Source organism: Mauremys reevesii, linkage group 1 (genome assembly GCF_016161935.1).
Source record: "Mauremys reevesii isolate NIE-2019 linkage group 1, ASM1616193v1, whole genome shotgun sequence".
Lineage (NCBI taxonomy): Eukaryota > Metazoa > Chordata > Testudines > Geoemydidae > Mauremys > Mauremys reevesii.
The window spans coordinates 251,312,692-251,337,330 of record NC_052623.1 but is presented as its reverse complement, the minus strand read 5'-3'; the positions used below and the strand labels follow the sequence as shown (position 1 = coordinate 251,337,330).

Sequence of the window (24,639 nt, the reverse complement as noted above, 5' to 3'; positions counted from 1 at the left end):
CTTGTAGCTTTAGTAATTGGAAAGAATATTTCATACAGTACTTTATACAACTTTCTAAATGCACTAGACACTTCCTACTTTTTCAGCCTTCCCACTGAAGTGACACAAACTAAGAAAGGGAGCTGGGTGACCTTCCTTTTCTGGGCTATACTGAGGTGTATAGTTACTATATGTCCCAGTTTCTGATACATTAGTCAAGTGGGAACATGCTGAGGGGGTAGTTGCCATACCATTTCTTCAGTCTCTTCCACATTCACTTGTAATATCATTCATCCATTCTTTTATTTGCTTATTCATTCAAAGTTGTCTTTGTGTTAGCTAGGACTCTGTGGACTGGAACCCTCTGTCTCTCCAACAGCTGATCCAATTGATAGGCTCTGAACATTTATTAGGGTTTGAGAATCTGGAAGTGATTTGGTGTGGATTTTTGACATCACTTTCAAAGTGAGCTGAGGACACGCACACTTGATTTAATACTGGTCTAGAACTCTGTATTTTTCTTCAGCTGATGCTCAAGGATACAGATTTCATATACTTTTTTCACTTTTTCTTTTACCCCTGGCCACCTAAGTGTGCTCACAGTGTGTAAATGTTTAATGCTTCTGTTCCCGGCTATTGTACCAGGACAGTCTGACGTAGATCCTAAAGAAACACTGCAGAAGGATGAAACTGGTAGGCTGACTTGCCTAATATGGAGGGCTGTTTGGGTTGCACAGGTTTTTTATATTAGTTGTTCTGGAAAGCTTAACAAAATAGAGCTCAGCACTTCCCCATAACGCTCTGCTCCGTTGAATATCTTTATATTAAAATTAAGCCATAGTATTGTTTTGTATCATTAGAAATTTCTTCCAATTATACCATCCTAGTTAGAAATTATAGATGCTTGTTGCAGAAGCCAATAATTGCCCGGTCTGATTCTACCTGTTTCCATTTTTTCCCCTGTAGACACAGGTGCAAGGCCAGCCAGCCTCAAGTAGTATATCAGTGGGGGTGCCATGCCAGCCAACACAGCAAAGTCAGCAGGTAAGAATAACCGTTCCTAAAGCTGGGACTGATGTGTAGTAAGTTTAACTTGCAGCTTACTTTTTATGGGAGAAAGTGAACAGGAGGATCTCCCCCTCCTTTGTTTTCCTTAAATATTTTCAGTATTGCCTTTTTAGAATTTTTTAAAAAGTTATGAAGTTACAGATTGTGGGCAAGGGAAGAGGATTCTTCTTAAAATAGAAAGGATATAGGCTTGTTAGTGCAGATGCTAGGCACAGCTGCCAACTTTTTATATTCTAGTGACTTTTTTATACATGATGGCTTATTTTTGACTAAAGTATGTAATTGAAGCTTGCCAGATGTGCATGGGGATCCTCTTGATGATGTGTTTGAGTAGGCAAAGGTGTACGTCTTCTCTACTCTCTCAACCTCAAGTTTATCACCTCTAGTTCCAGTGTGTGCTTGGTTTTGAAAGTGAAATTTTGTAATCTAAGTACAAGTGGACTATAGTGCTTGCAGAATCTGGCCTTCCAAATTTTCTCAATTATTTTCTCAATGAGGTTTCCTGTGCAGGGGCAGCTTCTCATAAGGTATGGTAAAAGGACTTATGTCTAGGTTTTGGGCCAAGGGCTGAATAACTGAAAGACATGTTTTCTTACTTGGGCACTGATACAACTATTTTGTAGGATCTTTCTGTGAATGCTGTCTTCTGTGCCTTTCAGGAAGGTGTTTAATCTTTTATTTGAAAAGAGAGCTCAGACTAACTCTTAAGTAATTTTAAGATCTAACAAAAATGATTGGGTAGGTGGAAGCATGAAGACGAATCACCAATCTTATGGGCGCTTACCGTTTTGTCCTTCTGGCATTGAAGTTTGTATAGTGTACAACCCTACTGTCATGATGTAAAGTGTAGTAGCAAGTAGACTTCAGACTTAATTTTTGAATTTTTTGACTTCTTTGGACAGCCTTAATGCTAAGCAGCTATGCTTAGTGTAACTGTAGGATAATGTCGTCTATACTTGTTCCCACATCTGTTCTGTACCTATCACAAACACAGAGGTTCCACTCAGAAAAACTGTACATCTTCTCTTGGCAGCTTTTGACATCTGCCTATTCTAGGTAGCCCTGTCTGATCGTCTGGCTTTTGTGATATGAAATATTTTCTATGCTGAATAATATTCTGTTAATTGTCTTTGCACTTACACTAATTCTGTAACAGAAAGCATTAGCTTCCATTGTAACTAGTGAAAAATTAGGGCTCAGTGTTGGTGCCAGAGCTGTTTTAATTCTGCAGAATAGAAACTATCGTATATGGTTATCTCCTATATTTAACAAGAGAGTGAAAACTAGGAAAATCTACCCAAACACATCTAAATCGGAGGAACATTTTTATCTGAAGAGAAAATAATCTCTTGCCATCTTGCCTCCTTGCAACAGAGTGCACAGCAGCTGGCTCCTTCCCAGCAGACAGGACAGTACCAGCTGCAGCAGTCATCCGTTTCCAGTGGCGCTACCCCATCACAACCAGTTTCTCAAACTCAGACTCCACTGATCATGCCGATGCCTCAGGTACCAGCTGGAACTCAGGTAATTAAACTTGGTCTTTTGCAAAATGAGGAGATTTCTCCTCTCTTCCTTTGTTGGCTGCCCCTTTTACTGGTCTGCCTTCTGTCCTAATGGTTCAGAAAATACTGCTGGAGGTGACACGATTATTATACTATGTTAAAAAATTTGGCAGGAACAGAAATGTCTGTGCCTGGAATCCCTTCTTTGGAATATGTGGCAGAAGTTCATTGGTTCAGTTGAGGAGCAACAGCACTTAAAAGGGAGGCCTTTCTTACATAGGTATCTTTGTCAGGTTGTCTAAAATGTGACGACAAGGCACAACTTCTGCAAAGATTAAAATAATGTGTCACCTGCACTTTGAGGAGTTTCATGTGGCATTGTTGACACTTCATGTAGGAGAAACCTACTCCATCCAAATTACATTTGTGGGTTCATAATCAAAAATGTGTTCTCCAATTAATGTGCCATGTACACTGCCTCTTCTGAACTGTCGTCCTCTTTTTCTACCGGTCTTCCTCCTTCACTCCTTGGACAGGATGCTTCTGTTACTGAATGGTTTTATTTCAGCTTGGCTCACAGGTTTTGATACTATGAATGTGAGCTTTGTTAAATTTAAAGAGTTTTTGTTGCTTGTTCATTTGAACTCCTTTTCCAATTGATTGCTGGCTTCAATTGACATGACCCTTGCCATTCTCTGTATGCTGACAGTGGCTTTTCACTCTCCATTGCTTCCTGCCCATGCCCCAAATGGGCGGACTTCCCCATTTTGTTGTGGGCTTTGCATCTCTTCCCGATAGGGAAGGGAGGGAGGATTGGTTGTAGGATTAGAATGAGAGAGGACCAGAGTCAGTTTACATACATGTTGGTGCTGCAGCAGTGTTCAGATCTTGCTGTTCCACACCAGCACAGCGTACATGTTGCAAAAGGTGGTTTAGTGATCCTCAGGAACAAATTGCAAAATGAGAACCCTTTGGAACAGCAATCAACTCTCCAGCTACTCTCCCCACTCCACTCTTAAAGGGTGTGATAACTTAAATAATTCTCTTTTCTTTGACTCATACATTAAAAATCTGCTTTCTGCAACCCTGCTTCCTAAAAAGTCTATCTCTATTTTCTTTGCATCCCCAGCTTCCTGTTTCCCAAGCAGTGCCGATCATCCAAGGCGAACCTCAATTACCTGTTGCAGCACCTTCTCTCCCTCAACCTTCAGTTGCCCCAACCATCCCCATTGGCTCTCATTTTCTCCCTATGGGACAGCCCTTGTCAACCTCCCTGCTCCCCCAGTTCTCAGTCTCTCAGCTCCCCATAGCAACACCTCATGCGTCAGTGGCTCAGCCAGGCTTCCAGTCTCTGCCTATCTCTATGGCAGCTGGCATTAACCAGCCACTACTCACTCTAGCCACATCTTCTACAGCAGCTGCTATCCCTGTAGGATCAACCATTGTCCCTAGCCAGCTTCCAGCTGTTCTACAGTCTGCGGCCCAGCTGCCCAGCCAGGTTCTCCCTCAGCTCCTGCAGCCAGCTGTTCAGTCCCTGGGATTACCAGCCAGCCTTGGACAAGCTGCTGAAGCTGCACTTCCAGCTGGAGATGCTTTGTATCAGGTATTGTTGCAAGCCAGCAAGAGGTCTCCTTGTCTTCTGTTCCTCTGGGGCACTAGACCTGATCTGTGTGCGGCAGATACTTGCCAATACCCGAATTTGGCAGGAGAGAACAAGCCACATGTTTTCTTCTTCTTTGTTCATTTAAAAAAAAAAATTCTCTCATTACACTTGTATGCAAGAGGGCATAGTTTCATTAAATTGTATTTGTTTTTGGACACCTAACTATGGATTTATTGGCAATGGAGTTTCTCTAAAAGAGCTAGTATCTTTTTTCTGCTGTATGTGACAACTATGAATTTTGAAAATTGATAATATTTTATCACCCTTGCCAAAGACATCAAAATGCTGGTTTATGTCCTGGAAAGACATTGTGTGGGGTGTCTGGCAACACCAGTCTTTTGGCACAACTCCTTGGGGGAAAATTGATATCTTAGCAATAAACCAAACTATGTGAGCCCTGAACATAAGTGAAGTATCAGATGCAAACATAGAATGTTGAGATGATGGACAGGAGCTAATCAGTGTCTGATTATTTAGAAGTTAAACATTTACTGCAGTCCGGGTATAAAAGGGACAACCTGCATAGTGATGGGAATAGAGGCCCAACATGTGATATTTACCACTACTGTAATACATTGAAATGTGCTGTCCAACAGCATATAATAGCAAGTACTGTTTACTTGCGGTGGGTAGCAATGTTGCTTGGCACTAAAGTCAGCCTACCTCCTGATAGTGGAAAGGGGAGAGATTGTAGGAACATTAGCTATTAGTTATGAAAGATTACCAGCAGCAGTTGCGTATCCTGTCTGAGTAGTGGCCATTCAGCCTGCAAGCTCTTCAGATTTTCCACTTCATGATTTTGTGGATAACTATGGGGGGGAGTTGGAAGGTGAGAATTCATTTACCTGCTAGGGACTTTGAAACCCTTCTCTTTTGTGAGAGCACTGAGAGAGAATTCGCTGGTTCATGCTACATGATTGTTCTGGGCAGTCTGCTCTGTTCCTCTTGGAAAATGATTTTTAGAGGTGCTTGAACATTCTGGAAGGGTGTCAGGTTGGAACATGCCCCTGCAGCTTGACTTGCCATGTTTTCTTTTTTCAGCCTTTCTTGCTGATTTCCTAACTTCCCCTGAAATGCACTAACTCAGATTCCTCATTTCTGTCACAGGGCTTCCCACCTCGGCTGCTGCAATACCCAGGAGACTCAAATGTTGCTCCCTCCTCTGCTGTGGCCTCTGTTTGCATACCTTCTGCAGTACTGTCCCCTCCCTTACCCGCTGATGCATTGGCTCAGCCAGGCTATCTTGCTGCAATGGTGCAGCCTTATGTGGAACAGAACATTTTAGTTCCTCTGGGCGGTCTAGGAGGACAGGTTCAAGTGCCACAGCCTGCAGTGAGTTTAGCACAGCAGGTGTCATCTGCGTCTTCACAGCAGGGAGCTTTAGAGGTAAATGTAATCTCTGCAAGTTCTGTGTGTAAACTATAAATTTCAGGGCATGCATTACATTGCACTGTTTGTGGGGGGAAATTAACCCTTCTGTGATGGTATTCAGTTGGACATAATGAACTAATCTCTCAAATGACATTTTTCTTACAGCAGAATGTCATGCCAATGTGGGGACCTTGTTGCCATTGGCTGTTCTGTTGGGAAATGAGTGTGCCACCCAGAGGCAAAAACCTGTTAACACGTCACTTCTTGCTAGTACTCTAGATCCTTTTTGGTCTTTTCAAAGACACTTTGCCATTGGTAGCCCTTGAGAATCTCTCTTATACATATTCCCTGCAGCCTTGCTGCTGTTGGGGGAGAGATTTGAATTGTCTTTGTGTGCTGCGTTGGCTTCCTTGTTGCACAGTCTGCTAGTAAGACACTGGCTGCATGGCAAGCTGTAGTATCATCACAATGTAGCAGATGGGATGGCTGACCTCACCAGGTGCTTTGTATGAATGAGACTTGCACTAGAGCCCTCTTCCTTGGGTATCAGATTTGAGATGACTAGACCCTGGTTGTTATAAATTGTTCTGGAGAAATGGTGCTTTCTAGGTTCAAAGTTTGATTGGGGAGAAAATATCAAAATGTTGATTATGGTGAGAAATGAAGAAATAACTCATCGGTGTACTTGAAGAATGTTTGTTTTCTCTTCGCAGAGTACTCAGGGAGCCTCACAGGCTGCTCCTTCAGAATCTGTACTATCAGCACAGCAACAGCTTGCACAGACTACCCCATTGGTCTCCTCACTAGACAGGTAACCAGTGGGTTTTACCAAGCTGAACTTTTTGGTTGAGAGGAGTTTCTTCCCTTGGTGGCTATTTGGCATCTCTTCTTTACTAGAGATATTTTCTACGTAAACTGAGGGAATAACTTCCATTTTTTTTCTAGAAGATTTCTCTCCAACTCCGCCAAGCCTCCTCTTTTTAAGCAGGGCCTGGAGAAGGCACACAGATTGTGTGCAATGATCTGATGTTACCATGCCCGAGTGGGTCACAACTGAGAATACTAGATTCATGACAAACTGCTGAGAATTAGGACAAACACCTCCCCCCCCGCCCCAAAAAATCTGGTGGTTATTCTTCCATATGATTTACCAAACCAGCAACAAAAGTAAATTTTCTGTCTCACTACATTGGCTAATAAGTCAGAAATGCAGTCTCCTAAGGTATCCCAGCCTTTGTTCCAACACCCAGACACTAGACTTAGTGATAAGTGGTTATTTAAAACCAATTTCATTAACCAAAGGGGGGTTCTTATCCCAAAGGACCAGTCACGTACCCAGGTCAATATATAACTCAGATCTTACCCAATAATCACGTGTTGCCAATCCTTTAGTATCTAATATCTAAAGGTTTATTTATAAAAAGAAGGAAAGAGGTTAGAGTTAAAATTGACTAAAGGAATCAAATACATGCAATAATTGCAAAGTTCTTGAAGCAGTGATGGCATAATACTGCTGGCTTGTTAAGTCTCTGGTTTCTTCCAAAAGATTGGAAGGTCCCTCAGTCTCTTGGTTAGAATGCTCTCATTAGTATAAATCCATAGTCCAGAGATCAGAGTGGGAAAGAGGCCAAGTGGAGATGTTTCTGAGGCCTTTTATACTTTCTGCCATATGATGGGTCTGCTCTCAGTACAGTCAGTGGAAAAGTACAGGCACAAGATGGAGTTGAGTGTCACATGAGCTGGTCACATGCCCTTGCATGTTTCGAGGAGTTATAGCAGGGGCCATTACACATATTCTGGCTGGAAAGTTCACAGGAAAGTCCATCAGGTGGGGATAAGCTTCTTCCATGGCCCATTGGGTTCACTGATGAGCCATCAACTTGAATAGTCTGTTCACAATGTGCTGGCTAGCCTGGATGTAAACTACCTTGTGGGAGCTACCACATTTGAAATACAGGTATACAGTCAATATTCATAACTTCAGAAATGAAAATATGTGCATACTAATAGGATAATCATATTCAGCAAATCATAACTTTTCCATTGACACCTCACATGACATACTTTGTACAAGATTTGTTGCAATTGTATAACAGTGGTAGCAACAGTAATATACATGGTCATATCTTAATCAGATAACATCACACCTGATGTGCTAATCTATTGCAATTACACATCAAGCAAGGGGGTTACTCATTCCTGTGATACTCATACTTATTCAGGGGTTGAGCCTTGCGGAGCTTGATACTTCATCCAGAAGATGCATTTAAACGGATTACTTTACAAACATATTTTATGGATCCCTTCCTTTCATGTGTGGTTACATATTTATTATTCAAGCAACCATATGTGATTAAAGGTTTATCCTTCTCATACCCTGTCCTCATAAGAGTAACCAGTATTGCTCTTAAGAGACCATCCTCTCTTGGGTTAAGAGGAGAATTCCGTCATCACACAGTAAAGAATTTCAAATATTATTTGTGAAAATTATTAAAACTTAAAATGAATTATTTTTGGTTTTTAGTGCACATTCTGATGTTGCTTCGGGCATGAGTGATGGGAATGAGAATGTGCCAGGATCTAGTGGGAGACATGAAGGGAGGACCACCAAACGCCATTATCGGAAGTCTGTACGCAGCCGCTCTCGGCACGAGAAGACTGCTAGACCAAAACTGAGAATTCTCAATGTGAGTTATGGCTTATTTCAGTGACTGTAGTAGTGGGTAACGTCTTTCTTGAGCTTTTACAGAACTTCCCTACCCACCATCCTGAAGAGGGGTATCCTTTCTGTTTCCCTTGTATCCTAAATTCTTATAACGGCCTCCCATGTGAAGTGGCTAGGCTTCCACCCCATCTCTTTTCTTGGTGCCGTACACTATACAGGGGTGTAAAAAATAATCTTCCTGCTTTTGGAGGTCAGATAGTGTTCCAAAGATGAGCTATTAGGTATGCTGCGGAGCAGTAAGAACAGCAGAACATGGTCATTCAGAAAGCAGTGATACCAGTAGTTGCTACAGAATGTTTGCTTTGCCATTTGCCTTGCCCTCACACTGTGTTCACTGCGCTGGAGTTCATTTAAGAAACCTCATCCTATCTTCACTATTACCATTAATGACTTTCCTGAAATGTTAGGGCAGACTTTTTGTTCTGTTTCCTGACATAAGCAGGAAAGAGCAGTCAGAGTTCTAGAGTAAGATGGTCTATGTTGAGCAAGAGGGCTTGAAGGTTGATGTAGTTGGGGAATCCATAAAGGATCATTGCCCTTCAGTGCATCTGATCTCTGTTTGAGAATGGAAAGTGAATTGCTCAAAGAGGAGTACAGTACAGTTGGCCCTCTTGGAGATCTCATGTTGCTTTTGTGCACCTGGCCTTCCCTGGCTTTAGGAACAAGAGATGTCTGCACACTTTACTCAATAGTTGTTCGTGATGTTCCACTGTGTTCTGCATTTCAGGCTAGAAAGCATATTTCTTCTCTTTCAGGTTTCGAACAAGGGTGATCGGGTGGTTGAGTGCCAGCTAGAGACACACAATCGGAAAATGGTTACTTTCAAATTTGACTTGGATGGTGACAACCCGGAGGAAATAGCAATAATTATGGTGAGCTATATCTCCAGTGCAGATGGAGAATTGACCCTGATCTTGTTAACCATATTAGTTGTACAAATCACCTTAGAGTTCATCTAACCTGTCTTTTTGAATTACTACTATTCTTATGGCTTCCCTGTGCACTACAATCTTTGTCTCCTCTTCCAGTCACATTACTAATACTAGAAGCAAAATCTTTCCCTAATGACTGAGTGGTAAAGAACAGTATCCAAAGCCAACATGTTTGGTCCAGTATTTGCACAACTAGTTCATCTGAGGATTTGGGTCAGCTTCGATCTTAAAACTTCAGTGTCTTCAAGTAAAACAGTTTTAACTTTGTACTATAGGATTTTAAAAATCTCTTACTAACTGCTTGTTTTGAGCTGAGCTAATAAACAGTAAACTCTATTTCTGGAAATACAATATAAAACAAACTCCTCCAAGTGCAGTCCCGTTCCTGTCACTGGGGAACTTAATTTTCTTCAAGTGGTGTCCCTATATGAGCTCCATGGTAGGTGTATCAGAGCCTCTGTACCTCTAATCGAAGATTTTAGGTTGCAGTGTCCATTCGGCCCATACATTTGCTCTCCTTCCCTCATGATCTGCCTGGAGGCTATCTTGGGCGGGTTAATCGCCCACAGTTCCTTCTCTACTGCCTTTGGCCTCAAATGGAGCAAGCGGGTGTCTTGTTGTTCTCAGCATCATTAGCATAAGTGGTAGTAGTTTTAGTCCTTTTGTTTCCCTTAATAGTTAATTTCCGGGATTTAAAAAGAGGGGGAAAAACCCCTTTTATTTCATGTTTCATGCCCTTGCTGGGGAACCCTCTACACCCCCTCCTGCCCCGGAGGGCATTTAGTAGTTTAGAGACTCTAACCTCTGTTTAATTAAAGAAAAAAAAATCTGCTTTCTTTGCTTTTAAGGGTGATATCACTGTAAAGTATTGGGAGAATCGTATATCCACAAAAGTGCAACCTCTGCCAGCAGCTCAAGGCGAGGTCTCAAAAAAAGCCAAACCAGGATCTGAAGTTAAAATGCCTCTTGATGGAGAGAGCACTTCACCCACCAGCTGACTCCAGTGCCAGACATTCTCCAGGATACATGTCCCTGGAGCCTTTAACTTCCATTGGGGTAGAACTGTGGAAAAAATCAGCAGATTTTCCCCCCTTACGGGCTCAAGAAAAAGGGCTCCAAGCCCCCAAACAGAGTCTTTGGCCAGCCAGAGGGGTTCCCCAGTGTGCTCAGCCACCTCTGTACCAGTGGCTCCGAAGTGTGGTACCCAGAAGTATCAAGGTGCTTCCGCTAGCCACACTGCCTAAAGACACCAGAGGCTCAGACTCCGAGGCAGTGGTACCACCTCCTAAGGACAAAGTACATACTACTTCTAAGGGAAGTAAAGCCTTGGTACTGAATGTGGCAAAGCTCCTGTCCCTGGAGTGTTCCACACATAATCAACCATTAGTATCTACAGCTTTCCACCAACACTCATCCATGGTACCAAGTGAATCAGCGGCACCACAAGAATTCCCAGCCCTAGAGACCTGGAGGTCATGGAAGAACCACAATCCCCATTAATTGGTACTGGAGCCCCATGCCTGGAATCACTGGGGACATTTACTGCCAGTGCCCTGATCAGCACCACCCTTACCTTTGAGTCTGACAGTGACCAGGAGCATGGTTATTTCCCTGACCTCTCACTGTGGCGTGCCATCACAGTACTAGGGACCTCATCAACTCCACCCTTGTGCTGACCTGCAATCTTGGTGTGGGCCTCCTTGTGCACTTTCATTACCCCCCTCCCCCATCCCTAGTGGCCATATTGGGATCCTTGGGTGATGTACAGATCCCACGCTTTGTGCATGTCCATGCCTCTCAGAGAGAGTTGGCGAGACTGTCTCCTGTAGCTTCACTATCTCTAGTCCCTGGACTGGAAGAGGAGGAAAGGCTTGAAAGGGAGGCTATCCCTCCAGCAGACTTCTTCTCCTTATCTTCACCAGATAAGGCTTTAATGCCTCCCCCCATCACTATCTGATGATTTTAAGAACTTTGAAGATCTTACTAAGAGGGTGGAAGATGATTTGCAAATTCCCCTACAGCAGGTAGCAGATGATAAACATCACAAGCTGGTAGATATTCTGCATAACTTCCTCCTTCTCCAAAATCTCTCTCCCACTTAAGGAGGCGCTTCTTGACCTTGCCAAAGTCATCTGGCAGACACCAGCCTCCATTGCATGACCTGCAAGAGAGCCGACAAGAAATGTTACATCCCTCTCAGAGGCAGACTTTGTTTCTACATCCTCAATCCAATTCAATTGCTGTAGATGCGGTTAATGCATGTGGCAAGCAACATCATGCCAAGTCGACCCCATATGATGGAGATTGGAAAAGTCAGTGTGTTCATCGAACATTTACCAGAGGTACAAAAAGAGCAGCTTCAGGTCATTGTCATAGAGGGCCAGTTAGCGGCCAGGACTGTGCTACAGACAGCATTGGATGCAGCTAGAGTGACCAGAGGTCCCGATAAAATCGGGACTGTCCTAATATTTAGGAGTTTGTCCCGATATTTTGCACTATTTTTTTTCCCCTCCGCCGGCGACCCCCTACACGTGTCCTGATATTTTCTTCCTCTCATCTGGTCACCCTAGATGCAGCAGATACAGCAGCCTGCTAGGTTTCCATGGCAGTGATGAGGCAGGTGTCATGGTTGCACCTTTCTGGGTTGCCCAGAGAGGTATAGACTATGGTTGAGGATCTCCTATTCAAAGGGCCCAAGCTCTTCACTGATATTACCAGCTCCTTTCTCCACACCCTGAAGGATTCCGTGGGAATCTATACAGCGGGACAAAAGAGGAGATATGGCTCTCAACCACAGTACAGGTCACGACCTTCTCAGTACCTACCCTCACTGCGCTATTACGAGCGGCAGTGCAAGAGGCTCAGGGTACAAAAGCGAAAACAGCACTCCAATGTGCGACCTCTGACTGTATCTTCTCAGCATTTTTGACAGATTGGTCGAGGGCCCAAACAACTACGACTTGAAACATCAGCTGCCATCTATGCACCTGTCACATCTCTTTGGCAATCACCTGACCACCTTTCACAGCAGCTGGGAGAGATGGCTCTTGGAGATTATTTCAAAGGGTTATGCCATTCATTTCTTGTCCCTCCCGCATTCCCACCCTCCTTCGCCATCACTCTTCAGGGACCCTTCTCATGAGAACCTGCTTCGCCAGGAGATAGATCTGTTACACCTAGGAGCCATAGAACCAGTCCCAGCAGAACTCAGAGGCAAGGGGTTTTACTCCTATTTATTCCCTGATTCCCAAGGCAAAGGAAGGTTGGACACCCATTCTAGATCAAAGGGCATCAAACAGATGTGTGAAGGTACAGAAGTTCGAGGTGATCACGCTAGCAGCCATTATTCTAGATCTGGGGCAAGGAGATTAGTTTTTGGCCCTCAACCTACAAGATGCCTATTTCCACATCTCAATATGACGGTTGCACATGGCTTACCTTTGGGCAAGACCCTTATCTATACAGGTGCTCCAGTTCGGCCTCTTGTCTGTACCCAGGGTATTCTCCAAGGCTCTCTCTGTCACAGTGGTGCACCTGCAAACATAAGGCATTATCTACCTGTGCCTAGACAACACCCTTGTTGAGGATGCCATCTGTGCCACTCAGATCACCATGCGCACTTTTGCACAACTGAACTTACAGCACAACATCCAGAAATCAACCCTCACCTTGTTACAGCGACTGGAATTTATTGGAGCCAAACTTGACACAGTGCAAGTGAGAGCATTCTTCCTGCTGCGCAGATTTACCACCCTCACGAGTCTCATAGAGACAGTCCAGGCTAGCCCACAAACGTTGGCCAGGAACTGCCTACAGTTGCTCAGTCATATGGCAGCATGCACCTTTGTCACTCTGCACGCCTTAAGGACCGGCTAAGCAAACAGCTATCACTACCCTCCACTATAAAGCACTCCCTGGACTGGTGGAAAGACGCATCCAAGCAGGCGTTTCATTTGTACAACCGCTACTGACGCTGACTCGGACGGATGCCTCCCTGATAGGCTGGAGAGCCCATCTACATGACCACAAGGTTCAGATCAAGTGGTTTCCTACAGGAGCGGCTCTTGTATCAATCTTTTGGAGTTAAAAGCCATCAGAAGCGCCTGTGCACACTTTCTCCAATTCGTCAAGAATACCACGTAAAGGTCATGACAGACAATATAACCTGTATATTTTACATCAATCACCAGGGGAGTGCCAGATCTCCCTCCCTCCCTCTTCACAGAAGCACTCAGACTGTGGAATTGGTGCATCCAACACAGCGTGTTTATCTCAACCATTTACCTACCTGGGATACAGAACGTGACAACCAACAGTCTCAGTCAGAGCGTCTCTAATGACCACAAATGGGAACTGAACTCCAAGGTGCTTCATGACCTAAGGCTACAATTTAGTTATGGGTAGTTTTAGTAAAAGTCATGGACAGGTCACAGGCAATACACACAATCACGGGCCCGTGACCTGTCCATGACTTTTACTAAAACTACCCATGACTAAATTTTAAGGGGGTCACTGCTGGGGGGTGTCAGGAGTAGGGGTGGGGGGGCATCTGGAGAGGCTGCTGCTGGGGGGTGGTTGCTCCAGGAGGCTGCTGCTGGGGCAAGCTGGGGGCTGCCCGGGCACCACTACTGGGGGTTGCCCAGGGAAGTGGCTACTCCAGCCACCTGGGCACCACTGCTAGCAGCCACCTGGGGAAGCAGCTACTCTACCACCCTCCGGTAGCGGCTGCACTGGCTGCCCAGCTGCTGCCAAGGGAAGCAGCTACTCTGGCTGCCAGGGGCTACGGACAGCAGCTGGACTGACCACTGGGGGACTGCTGCTCAGGCGGTCCCTGTGGCGAGTCTCACCAGCCATTGCTCTGGTGGTCCCTGGGGCTAGCTGCACGGGGCTGCTCCAGCAGCGCCTGGGAGCGGCTGTCCCTGGGGCCACCTGGCCTCAGAGCCAACTACTTGGACGGCCCTGGGGTCAGCTACACTGGCCCCCACAGAAGTCGCAGAGATCGCGGGAAAATTACGGAATCTGTGACTTCAGTGCCAAACACAGAGCCCTATTCATGACACATTCACCCTTTGGGGAACCCTGACTATAGATCTCTTAGCTACATATCGGAACAAGAAATGTCCTCATTATTGCTTTAGAGCAGTCCTGGGGAAACAGTCTCTGGGAGATGCGCTTATCCTCCGATGGGACAGGAACCTTTTTTATTCGCCTTTTCCCCCCATTTCCTCTACTGTCCAAGGTATGATGAGACAAAGCAAGAATTATTCTGATTGCCCCCTCCTGGCCATGGCAAGTTTGGTTTCCTTACCTGGCACAGATGGCACTATGTTCTCAAGATCCTCTTCGACCTATTCCTCACCTGCTCTCTCAACATGACAGACAGCTCCTTCACTCCAACTTGTGGATCCTCCGCTTCCAGGCGTGGCTCCTTTTTGGTTCCAGGGTCTAAAGGTAGAATGCTCTGATGAAGTAAGACGTGTTATTACACAGCCGAAAATTGACCACTCTGCATACTTACCTGCAAAAATGGAAGCGATTCCAAATTAGGTGGTGATCTAAGCACATAGACCAAACATCTTCCTCCCTTCATCTCATCAAAACTCTGTTCCTTTAAGGTACATCTTGCAACTATAATGGCCTTTCACTGTCAAGTAGACAGATACTGTTTGCTCGCCCACTGACGCGTAGATTACTTAAGGGTGCTGGAAATCTCTTCCCACACATGAGACACCCGCTCCAACCTGGGATCTTAATTTAGTTCTCTGAGCCTTGACTAAGCCTTTTGAGCTCATGGTGACTTGCGCTCTCTCGTACCTGTCCATGAGCAGATAGCCTCCCAGCTACTCAATGCTCAGTTGGACAGTTGTGTACTAATATTAATTTTAAAGAAAAATTGTTTTTGACTAACCTGCACAAAACGCATACCAACACTCCCACCACTTAAAGTAATACATATACACCTCTACCCCGATATAACGCAACCTGATATAACACGAATTCGGATACAACGCGGTAAAGCAGCTCCCCAGGGGGGCAGGGCTGCGTACTCCGGCGGATCAAAGCAAGTTCGATATAATGCGGTTTCACCTATAACGCGATAAGATTTCTGGCTCCCGAGGACAGCGTTATATCGGGGTAGAGGTGTACGTAGATAATTGAATACATTTACAGAAAGTTTTCATTGTGGAAAATGTTTTTTGTATGACTCTTGTTACTCATTAATAGGTTTTTCTTGAGGTGCTAACAATATACGTCAAATCTTTGAATGAGACACACACAAAATATTGTAAAAGGAAGATTCGTCCAAAGTTGTCATGAAATGTACACCTATAAGCTATTAAATTACGCTATCCACATTATATACACTCAACATACACCAGTTACCTCAGTTATTGTTTCCAAGTAAGTCTGAATGAATTCTTGTTGGTTTTGTCATGTAGAAAATAAATTGATTGGTCAGGGTCATATATGCTTGGTCCCGTTTCATTTGGCAGCAGCAAGGATAAAATCTTTAAGTCTTCTATCTCAAATCATTCTGTGGGAAATTGTCATATCTTGAAAAACTAGTGCATAGGACTCATGAAATAGAACATCATGGCATTGCTGATAATATCCATTTTCAGTCAGAGTGAAAAACAGATAGCTAAAAACATGCTTAGTCTTTGAACAGAAGAGTTTGTAGTAACTGTTTTTGCACAATTGAAATGTACAGCTGGTTTATGTGGCTAGTCACAGAATTAAGCTTGTGAAATTATTTGGTCTCTTCTCTGGGAGATATGGGTTCAGCTTAAACGTAGTTTGCCAGTGCAGTAGCAACTTGGTTCATCATGATTGTTTGACTCTGGTTATGAAAGACATGGAACAGGCAGAGAAGAGAATTGAAGTTCATTTCCAGCACTTCGTGAGGAGATCTCGCAGAGTACTTTCAAGTTTCAGTGCCCTTAGTCCCTCATTCCTTTGACTGCGGCTAAACATTTGAGAGCTGTTTTGGAATTTGAACTTATGGAATATTCAACTAATTCCTATTACAGCTATTGATTTGACTGTCTGACTTCAATTATGCAATGATTTTGTAGCCGTGTTGGTCCCAGGATAGTAGTCAAGGTGGGTGACGTAATATCTTTTATTGAACCATCTTCTGTTAGGGAGAGAGAGAAACTTTCAAGCTACACAGACCTATTCTTCAGGTCTGGGAAACAGTGTGTCACAGCTGAATATAAGATTGAACAGATAGTTTGGCAGAAGTAGTAAATTTCAATTAAACAATTTATGCCAAGCAGAAATCCTGTGATGAAGTGACAGTAGCTTACCTGCATGAGTGAGACTTCTAATGCTACTGTAATACAAATAAGAGGACCATATAAGAGTCTGTATTTTTATAGCCTCAAGTGTAACAGGACTATCTCTTCCCCGAAAAGGTCACAGTCTAAATGAAAGCAAGATGCAATAAGTTGGTGTGACAAAAATGGCCAACGGAGAATAAGGGTAATACTGAAAGGAAGGCATAATTGCATAGACAAAATCCATGTACAATATATAGGTTTGAAGGGGTTTAAAAATCTAGACAGACAAGGGACATTAATGATGACAGTAGTCCTTGTTGTTTTGTTTCGTTTACAGGTGCAGAATGAATTTATTCTAGCAACTGAGAGAGATTCATTTGTAGAGCAGGTACGAGAGATCATTGAGAAAGCTGATGAAATGCTCAGTGAGGATGTCAGTGTAGAGCCGGAAGGTGATCAGGGCTTGGAGAGTATGCAGACGAAAGATGACTGCTTCTTTCCAGGGTCCCAGGTAAGTTGGGGACTGGTTGCTTCAGCCAGATTGTTTACAACCTTTGTTTTGAGAATGTGGTGGCATAAGTAAGGCTGGCCAGAAACTGGAATTCCTGTTCCACAGGAAATTTCATAATTTCAAAAAATTGCTCCGAAATGGAACAATAATGAAATGATTTAGAAAAAAATCAGACCTCTTGTTTTGACATTTTCAAAGTGATTCCTCTGCTCCTCCAGTTGTCCAGCATCCTGGCAGCCCACCACGCAGGGGAAAGGGGTTGTGAGGGCTTCCAGGATTGCCTTGGAGCTGGGACAACTGCAACCTATGGGAGTCCTGGCTCCAGGGCAGTCTGCCTGGCAGGAAAATAGGTACGTTTCCAAACTTTTCTGTCTTGATAATTTAGATGTAATACTGACATGTTCCCATGGAACAGAGTTTTGAGTGTGTGTGGGGGAGGGGCAAAGTGTGGTAGACTAAACTGATAAAGTACTCAAATTCACAGTGTTGCTTACAGTAGCAGTACACTGAATACCATAATTATGTCACTGAACTTGTGTTTAAGCTTTTTTGGAAGACTGAGGTTGTGCTTGAATTTAAATTTTTTTATTTTATCTTTTTGCAGAAATTGGAGGGAGAGTTCAAACAGCCAGATCCTGTATCTTTCATGCCGCAGAGAATTGGTAAGCTTTATAATACTTATCCAACAGTTTCCTAGTGCTAACATTGATCCAGCTGAGGAGCGCAACCTTTATATGCTTGAGTGCACAATCTGGCAGGACATGCTGTAATGAATGAGATGCAGCACATCGTTAAATACCTAACTTCTCTTTATTGTTTAGGTGTTCCTCCCAGCTCTTTCACCCAGGTTGTCCATTCTGCTGGAAGACGGTTTATTGTCAGTCCTGTCCCAGAGAGTCGGTTAAAAGAACAGCAGTTTTTCACCTCCTCTATTCCTTCAGGAAAGGAACTTTCAGATATTGGTAAGTTACCCAAAGCTCTCTGAAGTTTTGATTGTTAATATTTATTTACGATACCAGCTACAAGTTGTTTAACCTGAGTGACCAGTTCTTGTAGTAGCTGTATCAGTCCCAGGATATTAGAGAGACCATAGGTGCCAACTCCATGGGTGCTCCAGCCCTGGAGCACCCACGGGGAAAAATGAGTGGGTGCTCTGCACCCACCGGCAGCCAAGCTCCCCTCACTCCCTGCCCCACCTCCTCCTCCCCTGAGCGCGCCACATCTCTGTTCCTCTGCCTACCTCCTAGCACTTCCTGCCCGGCCGCCACCAAACAGCTGTTTGGCAGCGTTAGCACACTTGGGGGGGGGGGGAAGCAGGAACGTGGTGCACTCAGGGAAAGAGGCTGGGGTGGGGATTTTGGGGAAGGGATTGGAATGGGGGTGGGAAGGGGCAGGGCAGGTGTGGGGCCGGAGGTATGGGGGTGGGTGTTGAGCACCCATGGGAAAGAGGGGAAGTCAGTGCCTGTGTGAGGGACAAAGATAAGTGATGTGATATATCTTTTCTTGGACCAAATTCCATTGGTGTGAGAGAAGCTTTTGACTTTACACAGAGCTCTTCTTCAGGTCTGGGAAACGCACGCAATGTGTCACAGCTAAATACAAGGTGGAACAGATTGTTTAGCATAAGTAAACAACACACATTTTAAGGGACCATTCAAGGTGAAGTGGCCTGTTAACACGCCTCCAATCATACGGGGAAAAGGAAGCTCCCTTCCCCTCCACCCTCTCCTTGTGCAGAGAAGGGCTACTAGGATGATCTAAGGAATGGAAAACCTACCTTATTAGAGGAGACTCAAGGAGCTTGGCTTGTTTAGCCTAACCAAAAGAAGGCTGAAGGGAGATATGATTGTTTTCTATAAATACATCAGAGGGATAAATACCAGGGAGGGAGGGGATTTATGTAAGTTATGCGCCAATGTGGATGCAAGAACAAACTGATCTAAACTGGCCATCAACAAGTTTAGGCTTGAAATTAGGTGAAGGTTTCTAACCATCACAGGAGTGAAGTTCTGGAACAGCCTTCCAATGGGAGCAGTGTGGGCAAAAAACCTAACTGGCTTCAAGACTGAGCCTGAAAAATGTATGGAGGGATGGTATGATGAGACTGTCTACATGCCTTTGTAGACAATCTGTGACTGCTAATAGCAAATGGGACACTAGATGCAGAGGGCTCTGAGTTACTACAGAGAATTCTTTTCCAGGTATCTGGCTAGTGGGTCTTGCCCACATGCTCAGAGTCTGATTGCCATATTTGGGATCAGGAAGGAATTTTCCCCCAGGTCAGATTGGCAGAGACTCTGGGGGTTTTTCACCTTCCCCAACAGCATGGGGCACGGGTCACTTGCTGGTTTAAACTAGTGTAAATGGTGGATTCTCTGTAACTTTTAAGTTTTTAAATCATGATTTGAGGACTTCAGTAACCCAGCCAGAGGTTAGAGGTCTATCATAGGAGTTGTTGGATGAGGTTCCATGGCCTGCAATGTGCAGGTGGTCAGACTAGATGATCATAATGGGCCCTTCTGACCTTAAAGTCTGTGAATGGTCCCTTGAAATCAGACATGCCAAACCCGTGGGGAAAAAAAGAAATTGGGCTTATTTTTGTCTTAATTGGCTTGAGTTGCTTGTTGGCTAATTTTTGGCTTGTTGCTTGTTGCTTTTTTTTAATCGGCTCCCGGCAAGTAGGGGCCTCACGGAGAGAGATTCAGAGGTGCACAGTGGGCCTACCAGTCCCAGACTGCACGCCGCGGGGATCTAGTCACATAGAGTGTTGGGGTTCTTGTTTTGGCCTTGTTTTGAAATGGGATTAACTTGATTTTTGGCTTATTGTGAAAATCAGGGTGCTTATTTACCACGTGAAAGTTGGCAACTGTGCTTGAAATGTGTGTTAACTACTTATGCTAAACAATCTGTTCCACCTTGTATTTAGCTGTGACATTGAGTACTTTTTGCAGACCTGAAAAGAGCTCTGTGTAAACTCAAAAGCTTGTCTCCCTTAACAACAGAAGTTGGTCCAATAAGATATTACCTCACCCACCTTGACCAGTTCCTTCTATTAGGGGGAAAAAAAACCCCCAAACACTGAAAATAAGGAACTGACTGCTAGTTAGAGCCAAAAATGCTTTTGGGCAGCATTATGCAAGATTTTTCTCCTCTAGATCTGTCTGTTAACTGATGCTACCCATTGCTGTTCCAATGCTAGGCTCCTATAGGATTCACAGCACATCTTAAATTATGATTTGCAACATATCCCCGGCTCTGTATTCCTAGGTCTCTTTGAATAGCCTACGTAAATCATGCCATAATGCACTATACTGGAATGGTGTTAGTCTAGCAATGGTAGGTAAACGTCTCTAGGTGTACTGACTGGATTTTTTTTTCCAGTTGCTTCCTCTCCATCACATGGTCCTGGGATGAACCTGTCTCATTCTGCATCATCACTCAGCCTGCAGCAAGCTTTCTCTGAGATCAGGCATGCACAAATGACAGAAGGACCCAGTACAGCTCCTCCAGTTTTTAACCAAACTATACCACCATTTCCACCTGTACTTGCTAACATGGCTGGGAGTCTACCATCTACAACAGTGGCTCCTCTCCCAGCATCTCCCCCCTCCACCACTGGTATTTCTCTTCCAGTAGCTCAGTCTGTTGTTCCCCTGCCTACAGAAAAGGTGCCAGCTGGAGTTGCACCAAGCACAGGTGTTTCAGGCTCCAGCTCTCCCACAACATCACAGTCTGGGCACCAATTAATTGGTGGAGTGACTTCCAGTATGAGTGCACCTGCTTCTTTTTCATTAACTGTTACCTCGCAGACTGCTCAACCACTGACTGAAGAAGTTGTCCCTAATATCAGCGCACCTGCTTCTTTAACATTGCCACCAACACAACAAATTCCTGTCATGGCTGGCCCCAGTGTTAGTGCACCAAGTGCTGTACCCCCACCTGTGACATCTCCGCCTGCTCAACAGATTTCAGGTAGTATGGAGTCTGTGGCAGCTCCGCAAACATCTGTAGCCCCAACTATGGCTCATAATGTGACTTCACAAACTCCTCAGCTCAGCAGCAGTAGCTCCATCCCCAATCTGGCAGAAACAGTTGTTGTAAGTGTGCTACACTCAAAGCCTGAGGATGGACAGTCAGTAGATAAACCGCAGCTGTGCAGTGCAGCTGGCTTGTCCCTTCCTGTCTCTGCACCATTGTCCTCTGCAGTGGCATCAAGTATATCTAGTTCAGTCCCTCAGCCTGCTGTGGTGCATCCTTTACTCATCCCATCAGCAGTTGCATCAACACCTGTCCTACCCCAGGCAGCAGCTGCAATATCTACCCCCATACTACCCCAAGTTCCTTTATCTGGCATCCTACCACTGACACAGCCAGTTGCTAACTTGCCTGCAGTACAGCAGACCTTGATACACAGTCAACCTCAACTTGCTCCACTGCCCAATCAACCTCATACTCAGTGTCTGGAGGCTGATGTTGACACTCAACCCAAAGCTCCTGGCATCGATGACATAAAGACCTTGGAAGAAAAGCTACGATCTCTATTTAGTGAACATGGCAATGTTGGAGCAACACATCCACCAATATCTCTGGAGACCTCACTGGTAATGGAGACTACAGTCATGCCTGGCATACCAACCACTGCTGTTGCACCAACTAAACCTATGACCGCCACTACCAGCTCTAGTATACCACCAGTTAGTTTGCCCCTTGGACCAGCTGGCATACCAGTGATGACACCAGTTGCCACACCTGGTCAAGTTGGCATTCCTGTCACCTATGTTCCAGCATCAGGCAGCATTGCAACAACAGCAGCGAAACCAGTGACCCCTCCCTCAAAGCCACCTCTTAGCAGGGTACCGGTAAGGAATCCAGCACTCTTGTGAATGGTGTTAAGTATACGAGAGAATAACCTTTTGGAAAGGACTCTTGTTCTGAAACAAGGCTGAAACAGAATGTTTGTTTATCCAAACTGATTTATACAGTCTATTAGTCTATTCTCTGTTTTTAGTTCAGGTACAGTGTTAGCATGCTTTTTTCCCCTCTTAAGCCAAGTACAGGCAGCTGGACTCAAGTTCCTCCTGATTTGATTAGCTCCTATAGCAATCTTAACTTAAGGTTTCCAGCCCTCCTTATTTCCATCTGAATGTCTTGAGAGCTCCTAAGATATGCAGGTTTCCATGACCCCAGTGGATCCCGCAGCCCTGCTATCTTCTGTCATCTGCCTCTACTTACTTTCCTCCTCACCCAGGTTACATATTCCTGCTCCCTGCCTCAGATTTGATAAAATGTACAGGTGCTATTGAGGACAGGAATCCATACTGGGCCCATGGTTTCTGCTGACTTGCCAAGGTCCATAGATCTGTTAGTCTTCAGGAAGGTGACTTGGAGACTAGCTGTATTTCTACACGTCCAGCTATAGATGTAATTTCCAACTCAAGGAGACGTATATGTGCTATCTCTGATCAAGCTGGCACTGAAATAATGTAGCTGTGGAGGGGAGGTGGGGGAGTAGGAGGAAGTGGGGGCTAGCCACCCCAAGTATGTGCCCATTCACCCCACCATCACCACCTCTTGTGCCGCTGTGCCTACACTGTGTTTTTTGCACTAGCTTGATCAGAGCTAGCACAAGTATGTCTCCTTGAGCTAGAACTCACACCCCTAGCTCAAAGTATAGATGTGCTCTGGGGACAAAAATTAAAGGTACAGAGGTAGAAGATTGTAGTGGGGCTGATGTGCAAAGGCTGGGGAGACTGATCATGCAGGGCTCCTAAGCACCACAAACTTCCCTGCTTCTTTCTGGGTTCCAGTATTCTTCAGAGGTTTGGAATTTCACAGGGTGTCCTGTTCCCGGTCTCCTGTGTAGGGCACAAATATATTTAAAACTTAGGTCTTAATATATCCCAAAGCAAAAATTTCAGTATGCTTGACAGAAAGTAAGCATTTTATTTTTTTAGGTTTTTAGCAATTATATTACAGAATCACTCAGAAGCACCAATTGGGCCCAGGGTCTCATTGTGCTATTTTATGTTGAAACACACAGAGAATTGCCTGCCTTGATGTAATGATATAAAGCTTTATGAGAAAGTTGTAGAGGTACTTATTTGGTGGGTGAAGAACACTTAAAGCATAGGAAATTCAGATTAAACTAAAAAGGGAGCCAAGCATCTTACACCAAAAAAAAAAAGTAACAAAAAAGGAGGATGGGAACTTTTGGAATGTTATAACTGCATAGACATAATTTCAAATGGTTAAATTTAAATCCAAACAACTGAGTTCCTTGGATTTTTAATGTTGGTTTTGGAAAATTACATCTTTGTAAAGTTCTTGTGTCTTAAATTACTGATATGTACTTTAAAGCTTAACTTTAGCTTTATGAAGTCTGGCTAGGAGTAACTCATACAGTTAAGTAATATGATAATGGAGTTTGGGGAGAGCACCCGGGAGTGTTCTGCCTTCAAATGGTTAATGTAGCTCAAAGAGTTGGTGCTGTAAAACAATACAAGAAAGCCACTGGAATAGCATAAGTGTATCAATTTCAAGAGTAAATGCACCTTGAATTTTCTTGTGATTTTTGTATCAGCTAGCTCAGAGGTGGGCAAACTATGGTCCGCGGGCCATATCCAACCCGTGGGACCTTCTTGCCCAGCCCCTGAGCTCCTGGCCTGGGAGGCTACCCCCTGGCCCCTCCCCTGCTGTTCCCCCTCCCCCGCAGCCTCAGCTCGCTCTGCCACTGGCGCAATGCTCTGAGTGGCGGAGCTTCTGGGGCAGCGCAGCTGCAGAGCCTGGCCTGACCTGGTGCTCTGTGCTGCTCGGTGGCGACGGCATGGCTGGCTTCAGCTGGGTGGCGTGGCTGTAGCATTGCCAGCCACTGGCGCTCCAGGCAGCGTGTTAAAGGGGGAATGGAGGGTTGGATTGAGGGCAGGGGAGTTCGGGGTGGTGGGTGGGGGTGTGGGTAAGGGTCAGGGCAGTCAGAGGGTGGGGAATGGGTTGAATGGGGACAGGGGTCCCCAGGGGGCAGTCAGGAAGGAGGGGGGGTTAGGTAGGGTGGTGGGGGGCAGTTGAGGCAGGTGTTCCGGAGTCAGGGAGAAGGGATGTTTGGATGGGGCAGGGGTCCCATAGGAGCAGTCAGGAATGAGGGGGTGGATGGGCGGGTGGGGGCAGTCGGGACAGGGAGTGAGGGGAGTGGATGAGGCAAAGGTCCTGGGGGGCCGACAGGGAATGGGGGGGTTGGATGGAGCAAGAGTCCTGGGGGGGGGGGCACAGATAGGGGCTGGGGACTGGGCCATGACCCCCTCCCCTAACCGGCCCTCCATACAATTTCTGAAACCTGATGTGGCCCTCAAGTCAAAAAGTTTGCCCGCCACTGAACTAGATTCTGCCATAGTTAGTTCCCACTTGCTTAAAGATCGAAGAAGGCTTTATCCAACAAAGAACTGTCTATCACGGTTTGCTGCCATAAAATGCTACACCCAAATATCATTTGGTCAGAGGTGGCCAACCTGAGAAGGAGCCAGAATTTACCAATTTACATTGCCAAAGAGCCACACTAATATATCAGCACCTCCCCATCAGCTTCACCCCCTCCTGCTCCCAGTGCCTCCCACC

At 45.0% G+C, this 24,639-nt stretch overlaps 1 protein-coding gene across 7 annotated transcripts in view; it reads left to right on the top strand.

Moving 5' to 3' along the window:
• WNK1 (WNK lysine deficient protein kinase 1) overlaps positions 1-24,639 on the top strand; it is a 182,090-nt gene that overhangs the window by 109,997 nt on the left and 47,454 nt on the right. For 4 of the 7 annotated variants that reach the window (XM_039546941.1, XM_039546930.1, XM_039546936.1 and 1 more), the window contains 11 exons: positions 946-1,023; positions 2,422-2,571; positions 3,679-4,152; positions 5,320-5,598; positions 6,297-6,394; positions 8,108-8,270; positions 9,064-9,180; positions 16,861-17,034; positions 17,639-17,696; positions 17,856-17,996; positions 20,416-21,893. In XM_039546941.1, the coding sequence (XP_039402875.1) occupies positions 946-1,023; positions 2,422-2,571; positions 3,679-4,152; positions 5,320-5,598; positions 6,297-6,394; positions 8,108-8,270; positions 9,064-9,180; positions 16,861-17,034; positions 17,639-17,696; positions 17,856-17,996; positions 20,416-21,893 (3,210 nt within the window). The remainder of the gene's footprint in view (positions 1-945; positions 1,024-2,421; positions 2,572-3,678; positions 4,153-5,319; positions 5,599-6,296; positions 6,395-8,107; positions 8,271-9,063; positions 9,181-16,860; positions 17,035-17,638; positions 17,697-17,855; positions 17,997-20,415; positions 21,894-24,639) is intronic. The other 3 variants (XM_039546951.1, XM_039546961.1, XM_039546970.1) reach the window with 2 other exon arrangements.